The sequence below is a fragment of the Lonchura striata genome, chromosome 1 (genome assembly GCF_050655825.1).
Source record: "Lonchura striata isolate lonStrDom1 chromosome 1, ASM5065582v1, whole genome shotgun sequence".
NCBI classification, from domain to species: Eukaryota; Metazoa; Chordata; class Aves; order Passeriformes; family Estrildidae; genus Lonchura; species Lonchura striata.
The window spans coordinates 44268391-44291993 of record NC_140703.1 but is presented as its reverse complement, the minus strand read 5'-3'; the positions used below and the strand labels follow the sequence as shown (position 1 = coordinate 44291993).

Genomic DNA, 23603 nt, shown 5'->3' with positions numbered 1-23603 from the left:
ACCTCAAGAAAAAAATTCTTAAGGCACAAACCCACTTCTTTCTGATACAGAGGAAACAAGCATGGTAAGTAACTCAAAGAACAATCATGACAGAAGATCATCGTGGATGTAAAGAAGTTAGTGACCTCAAATCCTAGAATATGCTGAGTTGGAAGGGATCCACAGGGATCACTGAAGTCCATCTCCTGGCTCTGAACAGGACATCCCCAAGTCACACCATGTGTCTGAGAGCATTGTCCAGATGTTTTCTGAACTCTGCCAAGCTGGTGCTGTGACCACATCCCTGGGGAGCCTGTTGAGTGCCCAACCACCCACTGGGTGAAGAACCTTTTCCTGATATGCAGCCTAAACCTGCTCTGACTCAGCTTCAGATCATTCCTTTGGGTCCTCACTGGGCACCACAGAGCAGAGATCAGTGCCTGCCCCTCCTCTTCCCCTCACAAGGAAGCTGAAGGCTGCAGTGACATCTCCCACAGAAGATGGCACAAGGATGGACAGCAAGGGTAGAAAGACATTGCTCAGTTGTGTTAGGGTCAAGTAAGGAAAGCCAGATCTCATCTGGATTTAAAAACAGCAGTGTATGCAAAGGCCTAAAAGGGCTTCTGGCAGCATTCTGGTAGATAAAATGAAAAGGAAATACAAGCTACTGCTCTTTATAGCTTCTGTTATATAAAATAACATTTCACCCTCTCATTCTCATAACTTAATTTTAAACTTTCATAATCCTTTGTGTGCCCCAGCTATTGTGTATATCAAAAAAGATTCTTGTTTAATTTAGTGAAAAATTCATTTCTCTGATGAATGTTTTGATCATAGTATTTTTATCATTCCGGCTATTCTTCCTCATTTTCACACTGCACATATGCAAATGTTCTGACAAGCAATAGAGATAATAAACACACATTTGTGCCTTCTAGATATCATTCTTTTAGCTATAGTTTTGTATCTTTTAATTTGTTTTTGGATTGTTGCCTGCCATCATTTGCTAAGCAATAAAACATTTATATGTAATACACTTTAACTGGTAATTCAGTATGTAGTACTTCATATAAACGTGCATATAGTGCATACTATAAAGCTGAAAAATGTTTATATGATTGCTTTGTGAATATGGGGGATTGAAAACATTAAATCTGGTATGCATTTTCAAAGCGTCTTTAGAGGTATAAACATGTATCCCCATACAGCTGAAATGATTTGAGAAGTAGTGACTGCAAGATCAAGGAATTCAAGTATTTTTCTAACTCTACTGTATAGTGTTAGCTGTCTTTCTCTAATTATCTAATTCTAAAATTGTCAATATAATTTAAATAGGAAATACGGTATCTATTCTTTATTTCAATTTTTTTTTCTTCTGTGTGCCTATATGTGTTTGTATTTGATTGAGAAGGCAATGTGTTTCTGCTTTGTGTGTTTCATTAAAGTAGTTGAAAAATATTGGGTTATCATTACCAAAAGCTAAACACTTAAATTAAAAGTACTGAATCAAAAGATATCAAGTCTTAACTCTCTGTGTTCTGGAGCACTATAACACACAATGATCTTCATCACATGTTCATGGAACATCTTTAAATCTTCACAGTTCATCCCATTTCTTTTCTCAGCTATAGCAGGTATGATGATAGCACAATTTACTCCTAAAGTTTCCATGACAGCACAGTTTTTAATTCACTGATTTTTTTTTTTTTTTAATTAATCGGTTAGGCTGAAACTTTTTGTACTGGTAGCTCTTTCCACCTGAATATTTTTTCAAAATTTTAACCTAGAACAGTCATTCACATTCAAGATACAGATGAAAATACATTTGATTCATGTCAAAATACTCAGGTTAACCTCACCTTTGAACTGCTTCAACACCCCAAACTTTTGCTAATGGACTGCAAATTTGACGGCAGGACATCTGTCCAAATTTAGGAAAGAATTACAGATTGTAAAATAGTAACACATATTACTAATTAGTATGATTACCAGTTTGATATTAGAACTTGAGAGGTGAAAGTATTTAATTCTCACAAATCCCAGTGAAGTTCCCTGGAGTATTGACCAGTCTATGCTACTTTGAATCAGCTAAAGCTTGAGAAAATGTTTATTTAGTACTCTCAAATCAGTCTCTTTCTGATTGTTATGAAAATGAAAATATTTTTTTAAATAGGATCATAGAACAATTAATGCTAGAAAGAAACTAAGGAGGTTTCTAGTCTAATCTGTTGGAAGCATGATGAGCTTTAAAATTAGACCAGGTTGCTCAGGGGTTTATGTGGTTTTGAAAAATCTCAAGTACAGAGACTGAACAACCTCACTGGATGACCTCTTCCACTGCTTTACCACCCTAATAATTCAACAGTTTCCCATAATATCAAATCTGGACCTTTCTGGTTTTGGTTTATGTCCTGTAAAATAAGAGTCAAATGCATGGACTGGGACAAAAGAGTGTTAATACTGGGAGGGACCTTAATAAAACCATGAGTGGGATACATCACCCTATTAGAATTCTCAGGTGTATCACAGAAGTGTCCAAGGGATTGTAGTATGCTTGCAATTGCTCCACTTTTCACCTCAAGCAACAGAAGTTAAGTTTTGAGTTGGAAGAGAAATAGGATTTAAAAGAAAAAAGGATTATCTGGAATACATTTCAGGAGGTCATAGGAAAACCAAAGCAAAAGGATAGAAATGAACACACAGACTGGGTAAGTACCTAGAAGGAAGGAGACCTTGGTTCAGATGACAAGGGAATATGATTAGGAATCTGTATTTAAGAAGATGAAACAACTCTTAGATTGAAAGAGGGCACTGTACACAGTCATATTAGGCAAGCACAAACTTGCCCTTACCTATCCTTAGGCACTTATTTAAGCTTACTTAAAACTTAATGAAAAATATTATCACCTTAACCTCCCTAAATTATCAGTAGACAGATCTTAAGAGGGACAACTTGCATTTGAAAGGTTATCTTATTGAGTACATAGGAAAACTAAGTTCCTTACATAGGTACCTGAGATAGATGGGTCTATGCTGTAGAAATTAGAATTTTAATTTAGGGGATTTTAATTTAATTTCCTAGAAACCTAGTTACAAAGCTTGAGAAGAATTCAGTTTCTCTCAATGAACTATATACAAAATACCATCAGGCTAACCTATAATCAATTTCTTACCTATAATCAATTTCAAAACTTCCTCTATATTAAGCTTGCCTTAAACATGATGCTTCTGTGAGCACACAGCAAGATCAGAAGTGATCAGCACAGATGCATACATCCAGGTCTGTAGAATTGTATCCTTTGCACTCTAACCCAGGTATGTACTTATAGTACTAAGGGAACTGAAAATTTAATCATAGCTGTATAATACAGAGTACTCAAAGTAAGAGTACTTTTACAATGCCTAACCCTTGAATGTTCTCCTTTGTCATTGAAATGTATTCTTTTTATGTATTATGCACTAAAAGCTCTTACATGTTGAGGTAGTTCACACCAAATGCCAATCTGAATATTCTGAATAATAACAGTGAAAAAATCTACCATTAAGCAGGAAAATAGTACCTTCATTAAAAATACAAGACGGATAGATAAAGAGGTAATAAAAACATAAAAGCAATCACCAATAATGGTCTGTTTAAAGAGGGGGGGAAAGATTATTCAGAATCTCAACTCTTTGCAGAATCTGTCTGTTTTAAGTAAGGCTAAGTAATCATAACAGTATTTATACAAGAAATTCAATAGACCAATTTAGTTGTGAACAATGCATCTAATACTGATCAACAGTCTACAGAAACTGCAATCCAGTATTTTCTCTATTCTTAGAGGAAAATTCATGCACTGCATGTGCATGAGTTATCATGAGTTTCTGAGTTATCAGCACAGAAAAATACAAATTGCATATATTAAGAAAGGAGGGGTGGTCAAACTAAGAATGTCAATATTTATTTACCTAGTTATTAAATTACATGTACATCTCAGCTTTTTAATTTATTACATATTTTTGGGTGCATCTACAGAAGTTAAGAGAGATAATGATCACAATGGAAAGCTATAAAGATAATTAATGTTCCCATTAGGCTTCCTGTGGAACTACGTAAATTTTATGGAAAAAATAAAAATGAGGAAATGTCAAGATTTTAACTCTTCCTTCTCTGAAACTTACACAAGACAGATTTCTAGGAACACAAAATCTATTTCTGTTATTTACTCATGCACAAGATGAAGAAAGCCTTGCTTTCACTCATTCACAACTACTGTAAAAAATGCTACTTCACAAATATGATATAAAATAAACATAGACTTACATTTAAGTCTTGTATTCATTTCAGAATCAAATCAAATTTTATACACAGGATTAAGACTTGAAAAAGAGGAACGTAACACAATCAAAAATATCCTGTGAAATTCTGTCAGCGAATTAAAAAAAAACATCAGATCAATAATTTCTGAACTCAATATGATTACTGTTCTAAGAATGCAAAGCTGGAAAGATTCGTTAGTCAGATAGCTGGTACTTTTTTCAAGATTATGGAACATATAAAAAATAATTTTTATTTTTGTACAAAAATCTAGCCAAGTCCTCTAAGCAAATCTACAGATGTCAAAGCAGATACTCTACTGCCATCTACCAGTTTTAAAAGGATGTAGTATTAGCACAGAAAACACTTGTATGCTCCATTTCTCTGAATGAAACAATATATCCATTTACACAGCTGTTCAAGGAGATAATTCTGGTTTTATAAAACTTTACACTCAAACTAAAATATGAAGCTATAGCTTAAGTACTTTGGTAAATATTGTGAAAGTACTAACCCAGTGCAGGCAAGTGTCTTTACTGTGTCACAAGAGGGAGCAGGTTTCTGTGTGACATCCCTTCTGCCAGAACCAGGTGCTTCCATACAGTTTCTCACAGCTTGGCTGCTGTTCCCTCATTGCTGAGAAAGTAGCCTAAGACTGAGCTGGTATTGAATCCTCTCTGACTTTCAGTCCCTGCCTGTGTCCCTTACCCTCTCTGCAGGGACAGGATCCATGGATGCTGTTAGGATGAAGGTAAAATGGCACTTGTAAGCAAATCATTCCTAGTACATGTGGATCAGTAAGAGACAGTATAGATCTATGCTTGTTCTTTTCTTGTTCCATCAAGGCCACCTCAAAGCTGCACTTTCACTCATTAAGGATGTGAAGTAGGGCTGAACTCTATACAGATACATGCCTTCTCAATCAAATACAAAGTAAATGTGGCAAAGACATTGATCGCTCCTGTATGTTCCTTCATACAGAAGAGGATCATGTATCATATACCTTTGACAACAGGAAGACCCTCTGTAGAGCAGAAGTTCAGGGGAGGAAGGAAGAAAGTCAGCAGACTTTCTGTAGATGGACAGTACAAGCCCAAGTTGAACCTTCTCCTAAAGAATTACAGAGAGCTTTACTTCGTAGAGGTCTGCAGGATACACATTACCTAGAGACTATGAAGCTAAAGGGAGCGCCAGAAGAGGTGGTTGACCTTAACTAATCACACACACAGACAAAATTGAAGGAGACTGGAAAATGGCAGCTGGTTTTCAGAAGAGAACCATCTTCTCACATGCAGAACACCACCAATATATTTTCATATACACAGTACCAGTCCTATGAGAATTAATAAGGTTATTTGAAGCATTACATTCATTCACTAAATTGGTAAAGAAATGTTTTCCAGCTCTTTTTGTTAGAGCACAGTACTGTGACTTCCACAAGTCACAGTATCAAGAGTACAGCACATTTCTTTCATGCATCACCATAGGTGTATTCAAAATAATCCCCACAATTCAAAAATTCCTTTTAAGTACTCAGATCTCTCAGTTGCAGGATAATAAATACAGGTTGACATTACTCATCAATTTCTACTAGAGACTGTTAGTCATGTATTTTTGATGTGGGATGTAATAAATGTCAGCAATTAAATGCTCTGAACAATTGAAAGGTTATATAATTGCTAAATTATTTTCAGAAAATAATTTCATGTTCATCTGGAATCTTTAGTAATAATACAAGAGATTCAATAATAATACAAATTGCTTTAATATACTTTTCAATAATTATACACATATTACTCTGTGTGGCATAATTAGAATTATGGAGGAATAGTAAATATAAAATTCTTGCTCTGAGCCTCTGAGCTGGATTGATAAAGAGAAAATTGTGTCTGTTGACAAACACTCAAGAAGCTATAGCTATCATTACAGCTGTACCTTGAAAAATAACCACACACCACAGCCCATACAGTAGAAATTTTGCAGTCAGATACACAACTGCAATATTGGGTGGACGTATCCTAACTTTTCTTTATCTTACTTGGGTAATGACAACCTTGAAGATTTGGTGTACAAACTCAAGCATGATCCAGCAATTTAAGAGTTGCCAGTGTCCTCATATACCCCCCCTCTACCTTCTGTCTCTGTTCCTCTCAGAAACAAGGCAAAAAGCAGCACTGGAAGCATATATCTGATCACAGTTTTAGTGAGACAGAGACCAGTTTTAATCTAAGTAAAAGGATATGCAACGAATAGTAGAAAGAGGCACAGAATCAGACATTGACTTGCTGAAAATAAATGCACATCAGAAACTAAAAAAAAAAGAACCTAATGATAAGAAGCTTTTTTATGGAAATCAGTGAGATCACTGCAATTACACATAATGAGGTAAAATTTGCTTCATGTTTCCTGACCCTGGTTTGTACCTTATCTACTTTACTAGATTGCTTCACTCTGTTCTTCATTATTAGTTTAATATTAATTTTAGCTTAAGAAATATCCATAATAAAAATGTTATAAAAAGGTAACTTTTTTCCAACAAATTTTCTCATTTTCAAGTACAGACAGAAGAGCAAGAGTATTTATTTTAAATAAATACTCTATTTAGTCACTACACTATGGCTCAATTAGCTAGTCTTTTGATTTCTGATGGATTTCATTAAAGAAATTGTTATTTCTCTTTAAGCAATCCCATCTATGATTCAGTGTGAGATTTCTGTGCTAGTATTAATTCCTATGGAGTATTCAACTCAGCAATATGTTTTTGCCAGATTTTGTAAACTTCACATTGTTCAGACACCATAATTTTTATGTCATGCTGATGTAACATGTGAATATTAATTTCCTATGTTAAGTTTCTGCTAGAACAATCTCTCAAGTTTTCAAATGATTCAGCTGCCATTCTTGATGAGTATAAAATGTCATGGTATGAATCACAGAATGGTTGGGGTTGGAAGGGATCTCTAAAGATCATCTAGTCCAAGCCCCTGCCAAAGCAGGTTCACCCAGAGCAGGCCACACAGCATCACCTCCAGAATGGTTTTTATTTTTTCCAGAAGAGGAGATATTCAACCCCATCCTCTTGGGCAGCCTATCCCAGTTTTCTGTCACCCTCTTTAGGAAGTTTTTCCTCAGATGGAACATCCTGTGATTCAGTTTGTGCCCCCTGTCCTGTCACTGGGCACCACTGAAGAGATTCTGGCCACATCTTCTTGATACCCACCCTTAAGATATCCGTAAGCATTGATAAAATCCCTCAGTTTCCCCTTTTCCAGGTAAAACAGACCTACCTCTCTCAGCCTTTCCTTCTAAGACAGATGCTTCAGTCCCCCAAGCCTCACAGTCCTCCCTGGAGCCCCCTCCAGTAGCTCCTTATCTTTCTTGTCCTGAGGAGCCCAGCCCTGGACACAGCACTCCAGATGTGCCTCACCAGGGATGAATAGAGGGACAGGTTCACCTCCCCTGACCTGCTGGCTCTGCTCTTCCTGATGCACCCCAGGACACCACCAGCCTTCTCAGCCACAAGGACACTGCTGGCTCAGGGGCAGCTTGTTGTCCCCAAGGACCCCCAGGTCCCTCTCTGCAGAGCTGCTTTCCAGCAGGTCAGCCCCAGCCTGTGCTGGTGCCTGGGGTTATTCTTCTCCAGGTGCAGGACCCTGCATTTGCCTTTGCTGAACTGCATTAGCTTGCCCTCTGCCCAACCTCCCAACCTGTCCAGGTCTCACTGAACGTCAGCAAAACCCTCTGGGGTATCAGTCACTCCTCCCACATGAAAATAAGTATGAATACAGGCACAGATCATTCCTAGGCATTTTTAAATAGCCCCTGTAGTATACTGCTGTGCACTGGAATTCTGTACAAAAACAAATTTATATTTATAGCAGTGATCTGCAAGATGAGATTTTTACTGAGATTAAGAAAAAACATACAAGCTTTATACTATGTCAAAGAACTGCATTAACACATTTCTCATGGGAATTAGAGCTTGCAAAATCTTAAATTAAGAGTTACCTTCTAGTCACAGAAGCCTTCTAAATACCATTATTTGCAACTCTGCATCTTTACATTTCAAATATGTGTGAAATGATGACTTCACTGAAAGAAATTTCTGAAGTGCTGGTTAACAGCCTAAATTGCAAATGCAGGTAGATAATTATTATTTATATATATGTTAAGGATAGCCATGAAGTAAACTGCAGAATTAAGATTTTGGACTTAGGAAATAAGACACCAGTTTAATGGCCATAAGGAAGAGGGAAAATATATTATAGTAAGCAGGGGGAAAATTTGAGGCATTAGAGTGGACAGAACATTAATTTCAGTTAATTAAAAAGGGGAAATAGGACTATTTTTGAATGAGCTTCAGAACAAGTCTCCTCATTATATAGAAAGGCCAGGATTTTTAGCTAAATGACTAAGTAAGCATGGAGTATCTCCATAGATTGAAAGGTTAAAAAAAGGAACATATAAGAAGAAAAATCAAGGACAGTGGAAGAACTGCTTGGGCAATCCAAGATGAAATTAGAAAAGCCAAGGTCCAGCTAGAGATAACACCAGTAGGAAACAATTAGGGGTGAAATGGGTTTCAACATGTATGAAAAAGTTCAAAGAAAACATGGGGCATTGGCCAAATGTAAGAGAATATAACAGAGGCATGGTACATAAAACCTGAAGTATTCTAAGGCCTCTGTGCATGGTGTAGGAAACAAAGGAGCAGATAATATTGGGAAATAAACAGCTTATGCAAAGAACATGAACACACTAACAAGGACTTCAGTCCAGCTGTTGGCCGGTCACCAGTGGTGCTCCTGATGCTCAGAAGTGCAGCCAGTTCTGTTTAATATCTTTATCAATGATCTCAACTAGGAGATTTGAGTGTACTCTTGGCACCCTGGCAAACAGTGGGCAAGTCTCACAAGGTCAGTCTCACAAGCACACTCTCTGCCTTTAATGTGCATGATAGCCTTGACTGATGATGCATAATGGTGGGAACCATTCACTTACCTTAGGCAGTTGAATAAAATAAAACTGTTAACAAAAAAAAAATTAAATTTGGAATGTGTTGGTCTTTCACTGCCCTGGAAAATAAAACAAGCAAAAAACCATGTCTACTAATTAATAAAATCCCTTTTTTGTCTTTGAGACAAGCACTGTAACTTGAATACTTTAGGATGCTTGAAACTTCACTTCCTCCTCCTGAAATTTTCAATTTGAGATTGAATACTTGGATATGAAATGCAAGTGTAATAACTATATTTACATTGTTACAATACTCAATGAAGAAACAGCAAAATAACTATTTTCAAAATCCTGTTCTAATAAGAATCTAAGTTTTCAAGCAATCCAGTTTTCAGAAGAAAAGAATTTTGAGTAAGCAACACTTCATAGTTACAGGTATTTTCTTTAATCTCTTAAATGCTCATTAAAATGTTCATTATATGAGTATTAGGAATGCTGCTGACACTATTACAAAGCTTGACTCAAAGGTCAATGGAAAAAATAGGTAATTCCAAAAGGTGATTCACTGCTTTATTTTAGATGCCTATCTAAGATTGGCACACATTATTCCCTGTAGCTGCTTGTCTTTCCTTAGGAACAAAAAATAAAATGGATGAATAGCAAAGAAGAGGTGGATAATATTAATATGATTCAAGCTAGTTGAGAGATATTACACTGGGGTTTCTTTGTTTTAATTTCAATTGGCTTTGAATTTGACTTATCGTATTTTTCTATCACAGTACCTAAATACTTAAAAGAAAAACAAACTCATACGAAATTGTTCCAATGTCAGTCAGGGGAATTTGAAGAGGCTTGAATCAATAAATACATCACAAGTCTTTTCCAGCAGGATTTAAACAAAATATCCTGTAAGAGCTGAACTAAAACTCTACCAGAACCTCTCTGTGTATTTCAAAGATAAACTCTAATTCCACAATATCTGTTTTTAAAATATCCTTGACTTGTGGGAAATGTTACAATAACAACTTAATAAATATTTGTCTTAACACAGAAGGCATTTTCAGAAATATTAAAACACCAATTGAAGATAATATCAGTAAAGGAAACAGGATTTCACACATCTACATAATTCACTCCATGGCAGGTATGAATTCGATATCTTGGAGCTGGACTGTAATACACAGGGAGCCTAGATAACCATTAGATTAGGGACCTAACTCTTAAAAAAATAAAGCTTTGTTAGATGACTATCACCCTTAGAAAATATTTTCTCTATTATATTAGTTTCCTTGCCAATATGTAGTGACTACCCAAAAAAATATGTCAGTTCTGGTAAGGGGGGGAAGTTCATGACTTCTACCAAGGAGGAAAATTTTAAAAATTAAATCTGAGAAAAATAAATTACCTTATATCTTCTACCCTGTCATAAAAAATGATAGACAGATTTGAATACCATTTGATACTATAAAATTAGTATGAAAAATTTCTTAAAGCAAATAATTTTGTTGCACAATCTGAACCTCCTAAACTGCAGAGTATCACTGATTGGGCTGAAAAGCAAATAAAATAACAAAGGACAAAATATAGAAGGAAAAATACTTCCAGCAAGTTCAGTTGAAGTTAACTGGTACCCAGTTGATATTTAGGTTATATGTATTCAGAGCTCAAAATTTTTAATTTATATATAAAATCTAGAAACAAGTAATTTTTGTAGTATTTCTGTGAAAAATTGGTGAGAAGCTATAGTCTGTGGACTCTTCAGCAATGAGTCCCGAAGGATTATTTTACAACTCTGATGTCATTCAGCATTCTAAGGGTTGACCTTGGCTGGCCACCAGGGGCCCACCAAAGCTGTTTCATCACTCCCCAGAGGGACAGGGAAAAGAAAACATAAGGAAAGGTTCATGGGATGAGCTAAGGACAGGGAGAGATCAGTCTCCAATTACCATCATAAGCAAAACAGACTTGAAGTGTGGAAATTAATTTAATTTATTGCTAATCAAATCTGACTAGGATAATGAGAAATTAATCTTCAAATGCCTTCTCACCATCCCTCACTTCTTCCTGGGCTCAACTTCATTCCTGAAATCTCTACCTCTTGCAAACCGAAGAGTGCAGAGCAACACAGAATGTGGGCTGTGGTCAGTTCATCACACATTTTCTCCTCACTCTCTTTCCCTGCTCCAGCATGGGGGTCCCACTCACTTGAGACAGTACTTCATGAACTTTAAAAAACAAGTTTCAATTATGCATGCACAATCAACATCAGGAAGTCATAAAAAGTTACTGCAAATCTGGACTTGCCTTCCACTTCTGCTATCACTGGGATGGTGGACATAAAAGAATCAAGAGGCTGTCCAAGTATATAGGGACTGTAACTATCCTTTATTTTTGCATGATAATGTGAGAGAGTACTCATTCATTCATGAAAATATCAAAAGCAACCTAATCTTCAAACCTACCGAGACTTAACCTGTCTCATATGATACTCTCTGTGAAGTATTGTAACGTGTAAAAGAATGCTGAATTCCTGAGGCAAGATATTATTAGAATTATTAAACATTGTATTGTATACAGAAACTAGCAACGAGCAAACAACGTGCTAGCCATATTCATTATCATTGGCAGTCATGTTTGAAGAACCTTGTGCAACCTGCCAGCTACTGATTGTCTTTTTTTGCAAAATAATTTACTGTATTATTGAAGAATATTTAGATTACCCAGCTGAGTGATCATATATAGCTACTACTTACAGGCTGCAGTCATTTGCATTTGGCAGGATTTGTTGGGATCACACAGCACATGCTACCCTCTCTAGAGTGCCTGCAGTGAATATGTCTGCTGTGCAAAGACAGGAGACAAAACAATGCCTCTACATCTTCATTTCATCCTCCCAGGTGGTTACTGGCAATAAGGCATATTAGTTGCAGGTATAGTAAATCCTCCACAGAACAGGACAGTTCTTACTGCTTTTCCAAAGTTTAAAAATACATATGCAGGTCAGTCTGTTTCAGTCTGTCAAAATTCCATTTATCTAAAAATTTTATTTTTATGACACATATAGTTCTATTACAATTATAATGAAGGATTTGTTGATAAAAATTCGTAAAAGCACCCAACTAAGAATAAGAGATGAGTCCACAGGCACCAAAAGCCCACTTTGCAAGAAGGTCAGTGGAGAGATACCTAAATTACAGACTCTTCTCATTGCACAGGAAGCCTAAAGCAAAGCTCCACATATTCTGATTGCTCTAATCACTGGCTATAACTTAAGACTGAGAGCTGGACCATCTGAGTATGGGCCAATGTGCAGGCAAAATACAGGGTTTATCAGATCAGGAGGAAGGAGCATGACTGTGACTAAGTGGTGAGGACTGTTGTTGAGTATGAGGAAACTGAGCTGCAGTACATAAATTCTCTACTAGTGTAAAACAGGTAGGATGAGGTGTACTGACTCCTGCAGCTGCACTGTCAGTGGAGATTTTTTTCTATTTTAATACACTGTTCTGCAAAGAGAGCATAGCAAGAGATGTGAGATTATTCATAACCATATTCCACATGAGATGTGTCAAAGGTTTATTCTAACATCAGGTGAGGCAGAAACACAGTGAACTCTAGAAATACAGGCTCTAAAACTTTACTTATCTTCATCTACTTAGAGCAACTAAACACATAATTCAGAAAAACAAACACTAAGTCATGTTTCTAAAAAGATCATGTCCTTTTAAATAATTTTTTTTTACCTGTATGAATTCAGTATTAATTCTCTCTGAATTACACTAGAGAATATTGCAAAACATAATTTCTAATAAATCAATTAGTAATTGCCAATGTAAAAATAATACTGGTAGCAATATTCAACTTTTAAATTAGAAAAGTTTTCTGCTGAGAAGCTGTGAATATAGTAACACAACAACACTTGTAAAATTTCTTTAAAAAGACCCTTTCTTTTTACTGATGCTTTAGGTTTACCCAAACACTAGCAATGCATAGCTTAGAGAAGAGATATTCTGCATGACTTCAAAATGCTGCACTGCGCTGCAAGATGTTTCTACTGAAGTGCTGCAGCAACAAAAGCTGTCACTTCTAGGCATGAAAAATTAATAATATTCATAGAAAGTCTAGAGAATCAGTGAAGTAGTGGACATGGTACTACATTTCACCTTTCTAATACTAGTGACATGGCAGCTCAGCTCTCATGTGCAGGTGAAAGCTTAATCAGGAAAGTACTCCCTAAAGTCCCTTGAAAGAGGGAAGTGGCAATTTAAGTGGGGGTTTACTGGTGGTAACTGTTGCTTCCTAATGCTTCATAAGAAAAGATTTTTTCACAGTACTAATTAATGATTATCATTGACAGTTAATGATTCAATCTCTTTACTTCACTGTGTGGTTCAAGTCTGCACAACTAAGGTCTAATTTCAGAAGTACTAACCATCCACAGATCCCATCTAAGTAAATGATTGAGCTGGTATCAACTGATTTCTGACTACCCTTGCTCATTACCTTTAGCTTGGTAATGGATTTCTGAGAAACAGTCCTGTTAAAAAAACACTGAATTTCCAGTTGTGAATCACGGGATCACCTATGGATCTAAAACAGCTGCCAAACTGCTGGAAATGGAAAAGGAGTAGTATTCACAGTGAGGAAGAAGCACAATTTAAGGAAAATCTCTCATTTCTGTTACTTAAATTGCCTAAGACTTAAAGAAATACTGCAAAATACTATCGGAAGGATGAGAAAATATCTCATATGACAAAAAAAATCATCTCACAGAACTGTAACTAGAGCAGTCTCACATTTTCAAGATTATAACCCATAGTCTATAGCTTATAATCAATGCTATGGCACACCAGTTCAGCAGAGTGTGAGTTTACATGTAAATGCACTCATTATCTATTTCCCTTCACACAGGAACTCTGAGTCTATTCTGATTTTCAAATATTAGCATTTTTAACAACTGCAGATTTTAACAAGTTATGCAAGCACAGTTGAAATAAAAAAAAAATTATGAGCAGTCTACAGTGAATCTGAGAGAAAAAAAAGCATCTAAATTGATGTTTATGTAAATGATTTTAAGACAAAATCAAAGAGAGCTATGTTGAATCTCGGAGCATGTATCAGCTTTGTAATAGACAAGTTCTTGCGTTCATCCTATTACCTTATGCACCTTCATCCTACTGATTTCTTTACATATCTTTAAGTTTTCATATTCTAAAGAAACCAGAAATAGTTTGACAATATAGCTATGGATTTTAGTGAACAGAAATATGTAAACATATTTACCAGTACTATATTTCATAGGCAACATATATATAATACTCAAATGCTTTTCTTTTATTTTCAGTAGATCAGAGGTCTTACAGCAATAGGAAATTTCTGCTTGGAGCCCTTTTTAAGTGGCTGTGAGCAAACAATTAGATACTTTTAAATAAAACTGTAATTCTTAGTCTTGAATTCAGAGGAAATTCCAGTTATAGGGAACTTCCAACTCATTTTGCCAAGAAAGGTTGGACCCCATGATCACTGAAGTTTCTTCCAACCTATGATTCTATGATTTAATCTTTTCCCCTCTATAACTTGTCCATACATAAGACAGCACACAGCAGAAAATTAAGGAGAGTCTTGATATACAGACCAATTGATTCCAGAGCTGTAATTTAAGAGTCACAAATCCATCAACTTTCACATGATCTGACACAACTAATTTACTAGTCAAATAAGCTATGCTACTAAGTATTTAAAAGATTTGTACTGTTTATCTGCACTTATACTGTAATTGTATGCTCTCATCCAGACTTCACTTAAAAAAACACATTTCTAATTGGAATGGAATTTTTGACTAATTGGAAAAATTCTGGCACTTCTGGAAAAAATTCTTCAGAATTCCTAATCCAACAAAAGCATAAAATCTTCTATGTGTAAAACTATCATACCAGTCTTCAATGTGAACTGAATTTTGCTATTGGAAGCTTTCTCAATATTAATTTGTGTAAGTTCTAAATTAATACTCCTGTAACTAAAGATTAAATGTTATTCTATTAAAATATTCTACAGATAGAAGTTGAAATATCAAACTTACATCAATTTACTCTGACTTTCTTATGGAAACTGCATTTATGAACAGGTGGTTGGGTTTTCCAGCTTATAATGGCTGCAGAAAAGATTCAGAGGTTGATGAAAAATGCTAATGTTACCTGGGAACTAATGATACGCTGTGATGAACGAGCAATATTAGCTGGCAGGCCAAAAAAGTCAGGTTTATCATCTTCTGGAAGGCTTTCAATAATATTACGATAATCCTGCGTAAGAAGAAAAGAATAGACAGAACAGAGGAACTTTTTATTCCACTCATGAAAATTAATAGCATATGCTGAAAATTTCATTACGTGCAGAGCACAACACAAATATTAAAATAATTATATAAGACATGACATATTATGGTAATCTTATAGATGTCTTCATTTTATATATCAGAACCAATCTTCTTTTATATAACATTTCCACTCTAAAAGACCAAAAAGCAATTCTGATTACAGTGAAACTATCAAATGAAAACAAAAACATGCCAAGACTGTCCCTGAAAAGTAGGTACACTACTTCTGTTGAAAACTTAAAGGCAAGATTAATGACAATACAAAAAAAAAAATACTTTAGCATTTGGAAATTCCAATAAGAGTATAATACATATTTATAAAATTAAGAGCATTCACTTCTATTTAAATCTACAAAAATATTCACTTATACAAAGTCGAATTGTTTAGGTAAAAATAGGTTTACATAATCATTGGAGATGCAGAATAGCATCAATAGTGGTTACAGTGTAATAGTCATTAGTGATGCTCTCTTGCAAGAAACAGACAGAGGCCTTGCAGACTCAGGTAGACTAATGGTGTTGGACATCTCTCTTATTGTGTTTTAAAGGCAAAAATATTTACTATCTGAAAGCCTGGCTGCACCATGTTGCAAATGTGCCACGTGCATTTTGTCTTTGCTTTCAGCATGTGCTGGATGTGCACAATTCACTTTAACATGGAATCTCACTTCAGAGGTAACAGTAGCAGAATGCTACACCAAACACTGAGGAAATACTACTTGAAGACCCAGAAATTTTTACGTACATAATCATTTAAGATATTGAGAGATATTAAATGCTGTGCAGGCTAGAAAAAAAGAATTAATCTACTTGATTATATTATCCCTTCTGTTTTTATGATATTAACATAGCACATCTATAGAAAATAAAAAATAATGGTCACAATAAAGTAATAAAAAAAAACCCAAACCAAACCTGAGCAGTCAGAATCCAGGTAAAGAATGCCAAATCACAGCAATTTACTTTAACTGAGATAATACTATTTATATGCTTTCATATTAGAGATCTAGTATTGAGTCCTCCATTGGAACGCAAGTGAATCTTAATCACAGTAACAACTATAATTATATTGCGAAAGGACAGGGAGTGATCAGTTGTTCAGACTGTTGAATTCCCTCTCTTTTACACTAGAGAAATACTGAAGGAGAATCAGATTCCATATTTATCACCAAACAAAATGTCCTATACCCTCCATGGCCTATCAACAGATTGTCAAAATATTGATACATTTTAGAAACAAGAAGGTATCTTCAGATTTTCCTGTTTCATCCAGAAGTTGTAGGAATATTTAGCAGTCTAACAAACCACTTTTATGTTAATATTCTAATTATATAAAAACATAATTATATCTTTGTCATAAATTAACCCGATTTCTTTTACTCAACTCTTCATAGCTAGGCTGCTCTACACCACAGTCCAATCAGATACCATAAAAAAGAATAGTAAACTGACAGAGTTAATGCTCCACACGAAAGAGAAACAGAGGTATCCTTTGGATTGTAACTTGGGTTTTCTTCAAGAACAATTCTTGAAAATAAATTATTTATTAGGTGATAGAAGATGTATACGTACCAAAATACTGCAGGAATTTGGTAAAGAGATCGAACATGGGAACGTACTCATCTTCTTGCCTCTGGCATTTAAACTGCCAATGAGTCGTGAATTGAAAAGCTGCTCCAAGTAGGACCGAAGAACTCTCATATCAAAATAATTATCTACACGACCTCCATAAATTGCATTTTCAAACAAGCCATGAACAAATTCCCACTGAAAATCTTTGGAACCTATGAATTAATTAAATACTATTAGTTTTGTATCACTGAATAGCATTGCATTGTAAGCATTTCTCTTGCCACTGCATTCTTCAGGGTAATAAGAAGACATGAACAAAACAATTAATTAAATTTCAATTGTTCTTCTATATGACCAAATAGTAAAAGCTGCAGAAACTTTAAAGTGTTTGTAAATATTTAGCAGTGAAAAAATGAACACTTAGTGTGTTGCAAATGAATTATTAGAAATTTTGCTTTAGATTTGAAGTGCTTTTTGAACTAATTGGTTATATGCATTTCAGAAATTATGCTATTAAAACTTTAATTTTGGGCTCCTTTGTCATAAATAAAATTTTATACATTATTTTCACCATCTGATCTCATAATATAAACTGACTGATTAAACCAAAAGCAGATCATGCTTCACATACGTAAGATTACTGGAAATGTCATCTTTCAAACACAAAGAGGTCCAGGATAGATACTTTGCAAATCATTACAAATCACACAACATAGCAAATAAATTTAAGCATGTTAATAATAATTTCCTGGTCAGATTGATGTTGTGTTAGATTACTCTGACACAACTATATCCAAGTTCAAAATAACTTATATTTTTCCTCCATTCTACGATAGTTGCCCAAAATAACTACATGGCACAATGATCTACTTGTGTCTTATATAGCTCTCATGTGCAGGTGAAAGCTTATACAGGAAAGTACTCCCTAAAGTCCCTTGAAAGAGGGAAGTGGCAATTACTTTACGTGGGGGTTTACTGGTGGTAACTGTTGTTTCCTAATGCTTCATAAGAAAAGATTTTTTCACAGTATTAATTAATGATTATCACTGACAGTTAATGATTCAATCTCTTTACTTCACTGTGTGATTCAAGTCTGCACAACTAAGGTCTAATTTCAGAAGTACTAACCATCCACAAACCCCACCGGTCAATGATTGTAAATTATCTCTACATATCAGTTCCTAACTTCACTTTGAAACAGTACAAAATGCAAGGAGTTAAAAAAAATTACCTTTGCCATATTAACTAATATTCAAAATTCCTCAACTGGTTAATAGAACAATGAAGTGGAAACTATCTGATACTGAGTTTCAATATGAAGAATTCTTTCATATTCAATTCATAGTCAATTCATTTATTCAATATTTAGGGGAACTCACACCGGGAAGGAATGGAGACAAGAATTCATCTTACAGGCAGCCCTGTATTTCCTATTTCTTCCCCTGGACTGAAGAAGCTGAGCAGCATACTCCCTGGGAACCAAGAATTATTGGTTTATCCAATCACTTAAAAATAGATTTATGATTCACTCTGTTTTTCTTGTTTTGCTTACTGATGGTGAGCTCTACAGCATCTCTACTTTTACATGAGTATTATAGAAAGATAAAGCTCTTCATGCAACATCCTAATGGGACTTTCCTTAAGAAGTGACTTACCCTCAAAGAGTCCATCAATAATGTCAAAACCAGCACGGAGATCAGACAAAGAAAATTCATAAAACTTGGTCCAACCCTACCATGAAAAGAAATCCAAAGAATTTAATTACTGATAATTTAATCGGGAATGATCATGAAGTATCATGAAGGATTCACCATGAAGTACCAGCATCATGTTGTTACTGAATGCTGTATAACACTTAAGGAAAAAAGAAGCAACCTGTGTCCTCTAAAGTGCATTTTTTGAAACATTCAATAGCGGTAGCATAAAAAAAATTCAGTTGTAACAGTGCAATTAATTTTATATACTTACAAAAACCAGAATCCATGGAGTATGAAAAACATACACTTAAGGTTATTTCCTACCAATATTTACTTCAACTAAAACATTATGACATCTGAGACTAGTTCATGCATTGAATTTCCATTTTATATTTCTGAGGGCCTTTTCGTATTTCAGGATACAGACAGGATTTTCACAAATATGACTGATTCTTCAAACATTGTCTTTAATATACTCCCATCACCTTACTCCTTAATTCATGGGTTTTTTTTGTCTGACCAAAAAAATTATCAATTACTGCCACTAAAAATGCTGACCACCATATGCATATTTAAATCATTTGCAGTTTGTATCTCCTTTTTTTCTTGGTACATTAGTTTTTATGTAGCAGGAATGCTACTGTATATCTAATTCTCACAAAAAGCTTTCAGCGTAAATGGATAAGTATAAATAAATACTGATATATGACAAATCAGTTAGGAAATCCAGATTTGAAAGGCATGTCCTGTTGCTCTTTTTACAGTGTACTTTGATATGGATGATATAGCAACAGTGCACATGATTCATGATGAGAAATGCAAACATGTCAGCAACATGCTCATGTCCAGCGAGATCAATACAGCCTGAGGTCAAGACTGCAGCTGTCCCATAGATCACAAAAACTCTCAGCCAGCCACCCTGAAGGTCATATTCTGGAAAGATGCTCCTAAGAGTATCCATGTTGGGGTTTTTGGATAAATCTGTACAGATCCAAAACAACTCAAAATTCATTATAAAATACAAGAGCTTCTACCTGAGATTAACTACAGTCCATCAATGTAGAAATTGGTAATCTTGAAATATAAACCTATCACTGTCTACATATTTATGCAGTAGAATTAAAGATAGTACCAATCCCATCTTGTGCCACTTGAAAATCTGGTGCCAAATAAATACAAATTTGAAAAAAAAAAAAAAAAGGAGAATTTATGTGTCAGTTTAATACTTAAATTATTTTCACCTATTGTACTTCTTGAACAACATATTCAAAAGTCTGTTACTGCAAAAGGCAAACAACCCTAAAAAAATCACGAAGTCAAAACTAGCAAAAAACTTCCAAACATTCCAGACTATGCCAGATCAAATCCTTCACATGACAGGGTAATTTCATATCTCATCTAAATAGAATAAAATGAACAAGTCATAAAGCAGTTTGCTGTTTGGTGATTTTTTTTTGGTCTATTTAATTTAAGCACCTTGCAGCCAGAAAAAAATGTTCACTTTAATCAAAAATTTGGCTAAGGCAAAAACACATCTCTGAAAATCATTATAATTCTCGCAATAAATTAATTATTTTCCTTGCTCTTCCTTCTCCTTGAGGGCGTTTGTATGAAGAAAGTGTAGACAATGTAATCTCCTCCTTCCCTCCAGTGTCTCTTTTTATTCAATTGTGTTTCCATAATATCTTTGCATATCCCAAGCAAACAGGATTCACATAATCTTTTCCACATTTCTGTAGCAGTATCACTTAGTCCATGAAGCACAAAATAGCCCCATGCAGGCAGAAGCAATTTTCAGAGGGACAGGAACTGAGGTTACCAGGATCCTATTCTGCAATGAATTCAGAGACAATAAAGGCAGGCACCAGAAATACCCAAGTTTTTCTCATTTCTGAATATGATCCAACATAAACATGATGAAAAATGCTTCCAAGTATAAAAGCTAATAAATGGGGCAAAGTTTTTAAAACATAGCAAATAAATTACTACCTGAGGGATATAATTTCTTCTTTCTTGGCATACAGCATGAAACCATGCTAAACAGAAGAGAGAATGTGCTCTAGACAAATTTCCCTTTTTGTTGATTTGCTCTGGTGTCCAAGATTCATAAGTTCGCAAGAGATTTTTTTTGAGGCCTGGAGGTGCCTGCATTGGAAGGAAAAACAATGTTCAAGACAGAAAACCTGGTATTTTTACGTGCTATTTTCTTAGATTATAACCCGGAATTTGTAACTTAATGAAATGACAAACAGTACTTAATAGAATAAAATTTAACAAGAAAAAAAAATGTTTGTAATAAATGGCCTAACAACATAATGATTCTGTAGTGAAAATAACATCAACATACTGAAGGAAAAAGTAATCAGGTAAGCAGGATCAACTTATAGGACTTAGTGAAAACTTAGTGAAAAGCATAGTACTCTATGAAAATACATTAAGTAAATGAAATATGAAAATACATAAAGTAAATTCAGTTGTTTTCAATCAAAAGATTTTTTTTCTGATTTTACAACCTCAACTACCAATTACTTCTGTGATGTGATGGATGTCAAATTGCTTTATGCCATCCCCACACTCTGTTAACTAGCATATAAATATGGTATGTATGTATATTAAAATGCCAGTTCTCATATTTAGTGGTAGGTAATGCTCACAAGCACTAGAAATAACTGCATTTAAGGTGTAGGCAGTAACCAAAATTACCGTGCTTAAAAGTAAAAACAACTGGATAATCAGTCATTCTCAAATTATTTGCAAGTCTGAAGGCAAACATAAATTTTAAACATATTTAAATTTCAATTTTGTGTTTCTAAATGTTTGTTGCTCTTTATTTCTTTTGAAAAATGGCTCTAAGTGTTTCCATAAGATTACCATGGTTGCTTCTGAAAAATAATTGTAAAATATTGTAGTAAATTGACTTTTTTTTTTAATATCTGTATCTTCATTGGTAACACTCTACATACACTAGAACATACTACAACCATGTAATAATTAAATATCATTTGCCAAGTTGCCTATCATTGTTCTTTCTGGGTAACAAAAATTTTACATCTATTGGAAAGGAAACAAAAATATTTAGAATATTGCATTTGTGCAAAGTTCCAATTATTCCAAAGACAGTGGAATGAGTAACAGTCCTGCAGTTTCTATACCACTGAAGACCTCAATACACACAAGAAGGTACTGCAAAAAATTCAAAATACATGCAGCCAATGTAAAAGTGTAGCTATTTCAGCTTCTTGAAAGTCAGCAACATTGGACTCTTGCAGGTCAAAGTTTCCTAGATTAGCTGCAGGCAAAATCTCCACACTCCATTATCAATGGAAGACTTATGACCACTCCTACTAATGATTTCCATTTTGGGCATCACCGCTTAAGTGCATTTGTGATTAGATGACTTTCCAATCAGTTGGAGGAACGTGGTCCCAAATTAAAAGCTGATCCATTTCAAATGCAAAGCTCTCAGTTTTGAGTAAAGGCTTTTAATTGTATGTTCTGCTGTATGGAAAGAGAGCTATTTTTTGTTGAAAGAGTCCAGTGAATATAAACGTCTAAGGCCAAAAAGGAAAATAAGGAAGAGAAAGTGGGATTCTGTGATCTTCAGATGAGGCTATTCATCAAGGAGAAATTCCTTGTTTTCCATCCATGTAACAACATTTGCGTAGATTTTTGTTTTTAGAAGAAGTGATTAAATGCACAAAATACTCTGGAGCACAAAACAGAACAACTAATTCTTCTATGAAAACTTATTGTCAGTTCATACTTATAATTGTAAAAGCATCTAGGAAAAAAATCATCTTTCAAGATAAACTCATATGTTTCGTATTACATGTAACTGAAATATAAGGTAAAACCATTTATACTATCTAAACATATAGTTTGCTATACATCAAGGTTCACTCAATATAAGAATCTAATAAAAGCTTTCGAAACAGATCTTACTTCATAAGTTATTTTCAGACTTGATTGAAGCAAAATCGGAGTGAAGTTTGGATGAACTTCCGTAGTAAGCCAAAGACGAAAGTTTGGTTGAGGATGTAATGTATTCAGTTCCTATTAAGGAGATGTTAGATATTGAAATAGGCTTTGAGGAGACTGGGGGTCTTTATAAATAGAACAGTATTTATAAAATTATAATAGTCTGGATTAGAAAATTAGGCTAATCTAAAAAAATCAACAGTTGCTTGTACACATAAGGTTATAGTTCAAGATGCGTTGCCTCCACACATTCTATATCGTTGCTGTGCTCAAATCTGAAGTTCATCCTAGCTGTGTCAAAACATTTGCACCTTCTTCTTAGATATTAAATTGAGGACATAAAATATAGAGTGGTTCTTTACTTCTTTTAAGTACAATAACACCAGAAGGCTACATCAAAAATGATGAAGGCTTGCAATGTGGGCTGCATATCAACAACAGATTTCAATGACTTTCAACACTAGTATAGCTATATTAATTTCTTTTTCTTCAAGTATTTGTTCTATGAACCCTTCAAGTATCATGATTCACAGAAAACTGAAGATTGGAAAATTGAGTTTTAAGAGAAATACTGTCAAAAGTTATTTCAAATATAAAGGCTTCACAAAAATATATAATTATTGAATATATGGAAACACAGTGCTAGTGCTTTATGCTCAGTTGAAACCCACACATTTGTCATCAAAGACACCAAAGTTGCCTGACAAGTGGTTTCAGAACAAAGTCAACAGTTTTGTGTATGTATGTTGGA

At 34.7% G+C, this 23603-nt stretch overlaps 1 protein-coding gene across 4 annotated transcripts in view; it reads right to left on the bottom strand.

The window, feature by feature from the left end:
• Nucleotides 1-23603, bottom strand: part of DYNC2H1 (dynein cytoplasmic 2 heavy chain 1) — a 143715-nt gene that overhangs the window by 36747 nt on the left and 83365 nt on the right. For 3 of the 4 annotated variants that reach the window (XM_021529338.4, XM_085575766.1, XM_085575770.1), the window contains 5 exons: nt 22817-22927; nt 20864-21019; nt 18833-18908; nt 17178-17389; nt 15427-15531 (listed from right to left, as the gene is read on the bottom strand). In XM_021529338.4, the coding sequence (XP_021385013.3) occupies nt 15427-15531; nt 17178-17389; nt 18833-18908; nt 20864-21019; nt 22817-22927 (660 nt within the window). Of the gene's footprint in view, nt 1-13735; nt 13843-15426; nt 15532-17177; nt 17390-18832; nt 18909-20863; nt 21020-22816; nt 22928-23603 lie in introns of those variants that run through there. The other variant, XM_085575767.1, reaches the window with a different exon arrangement.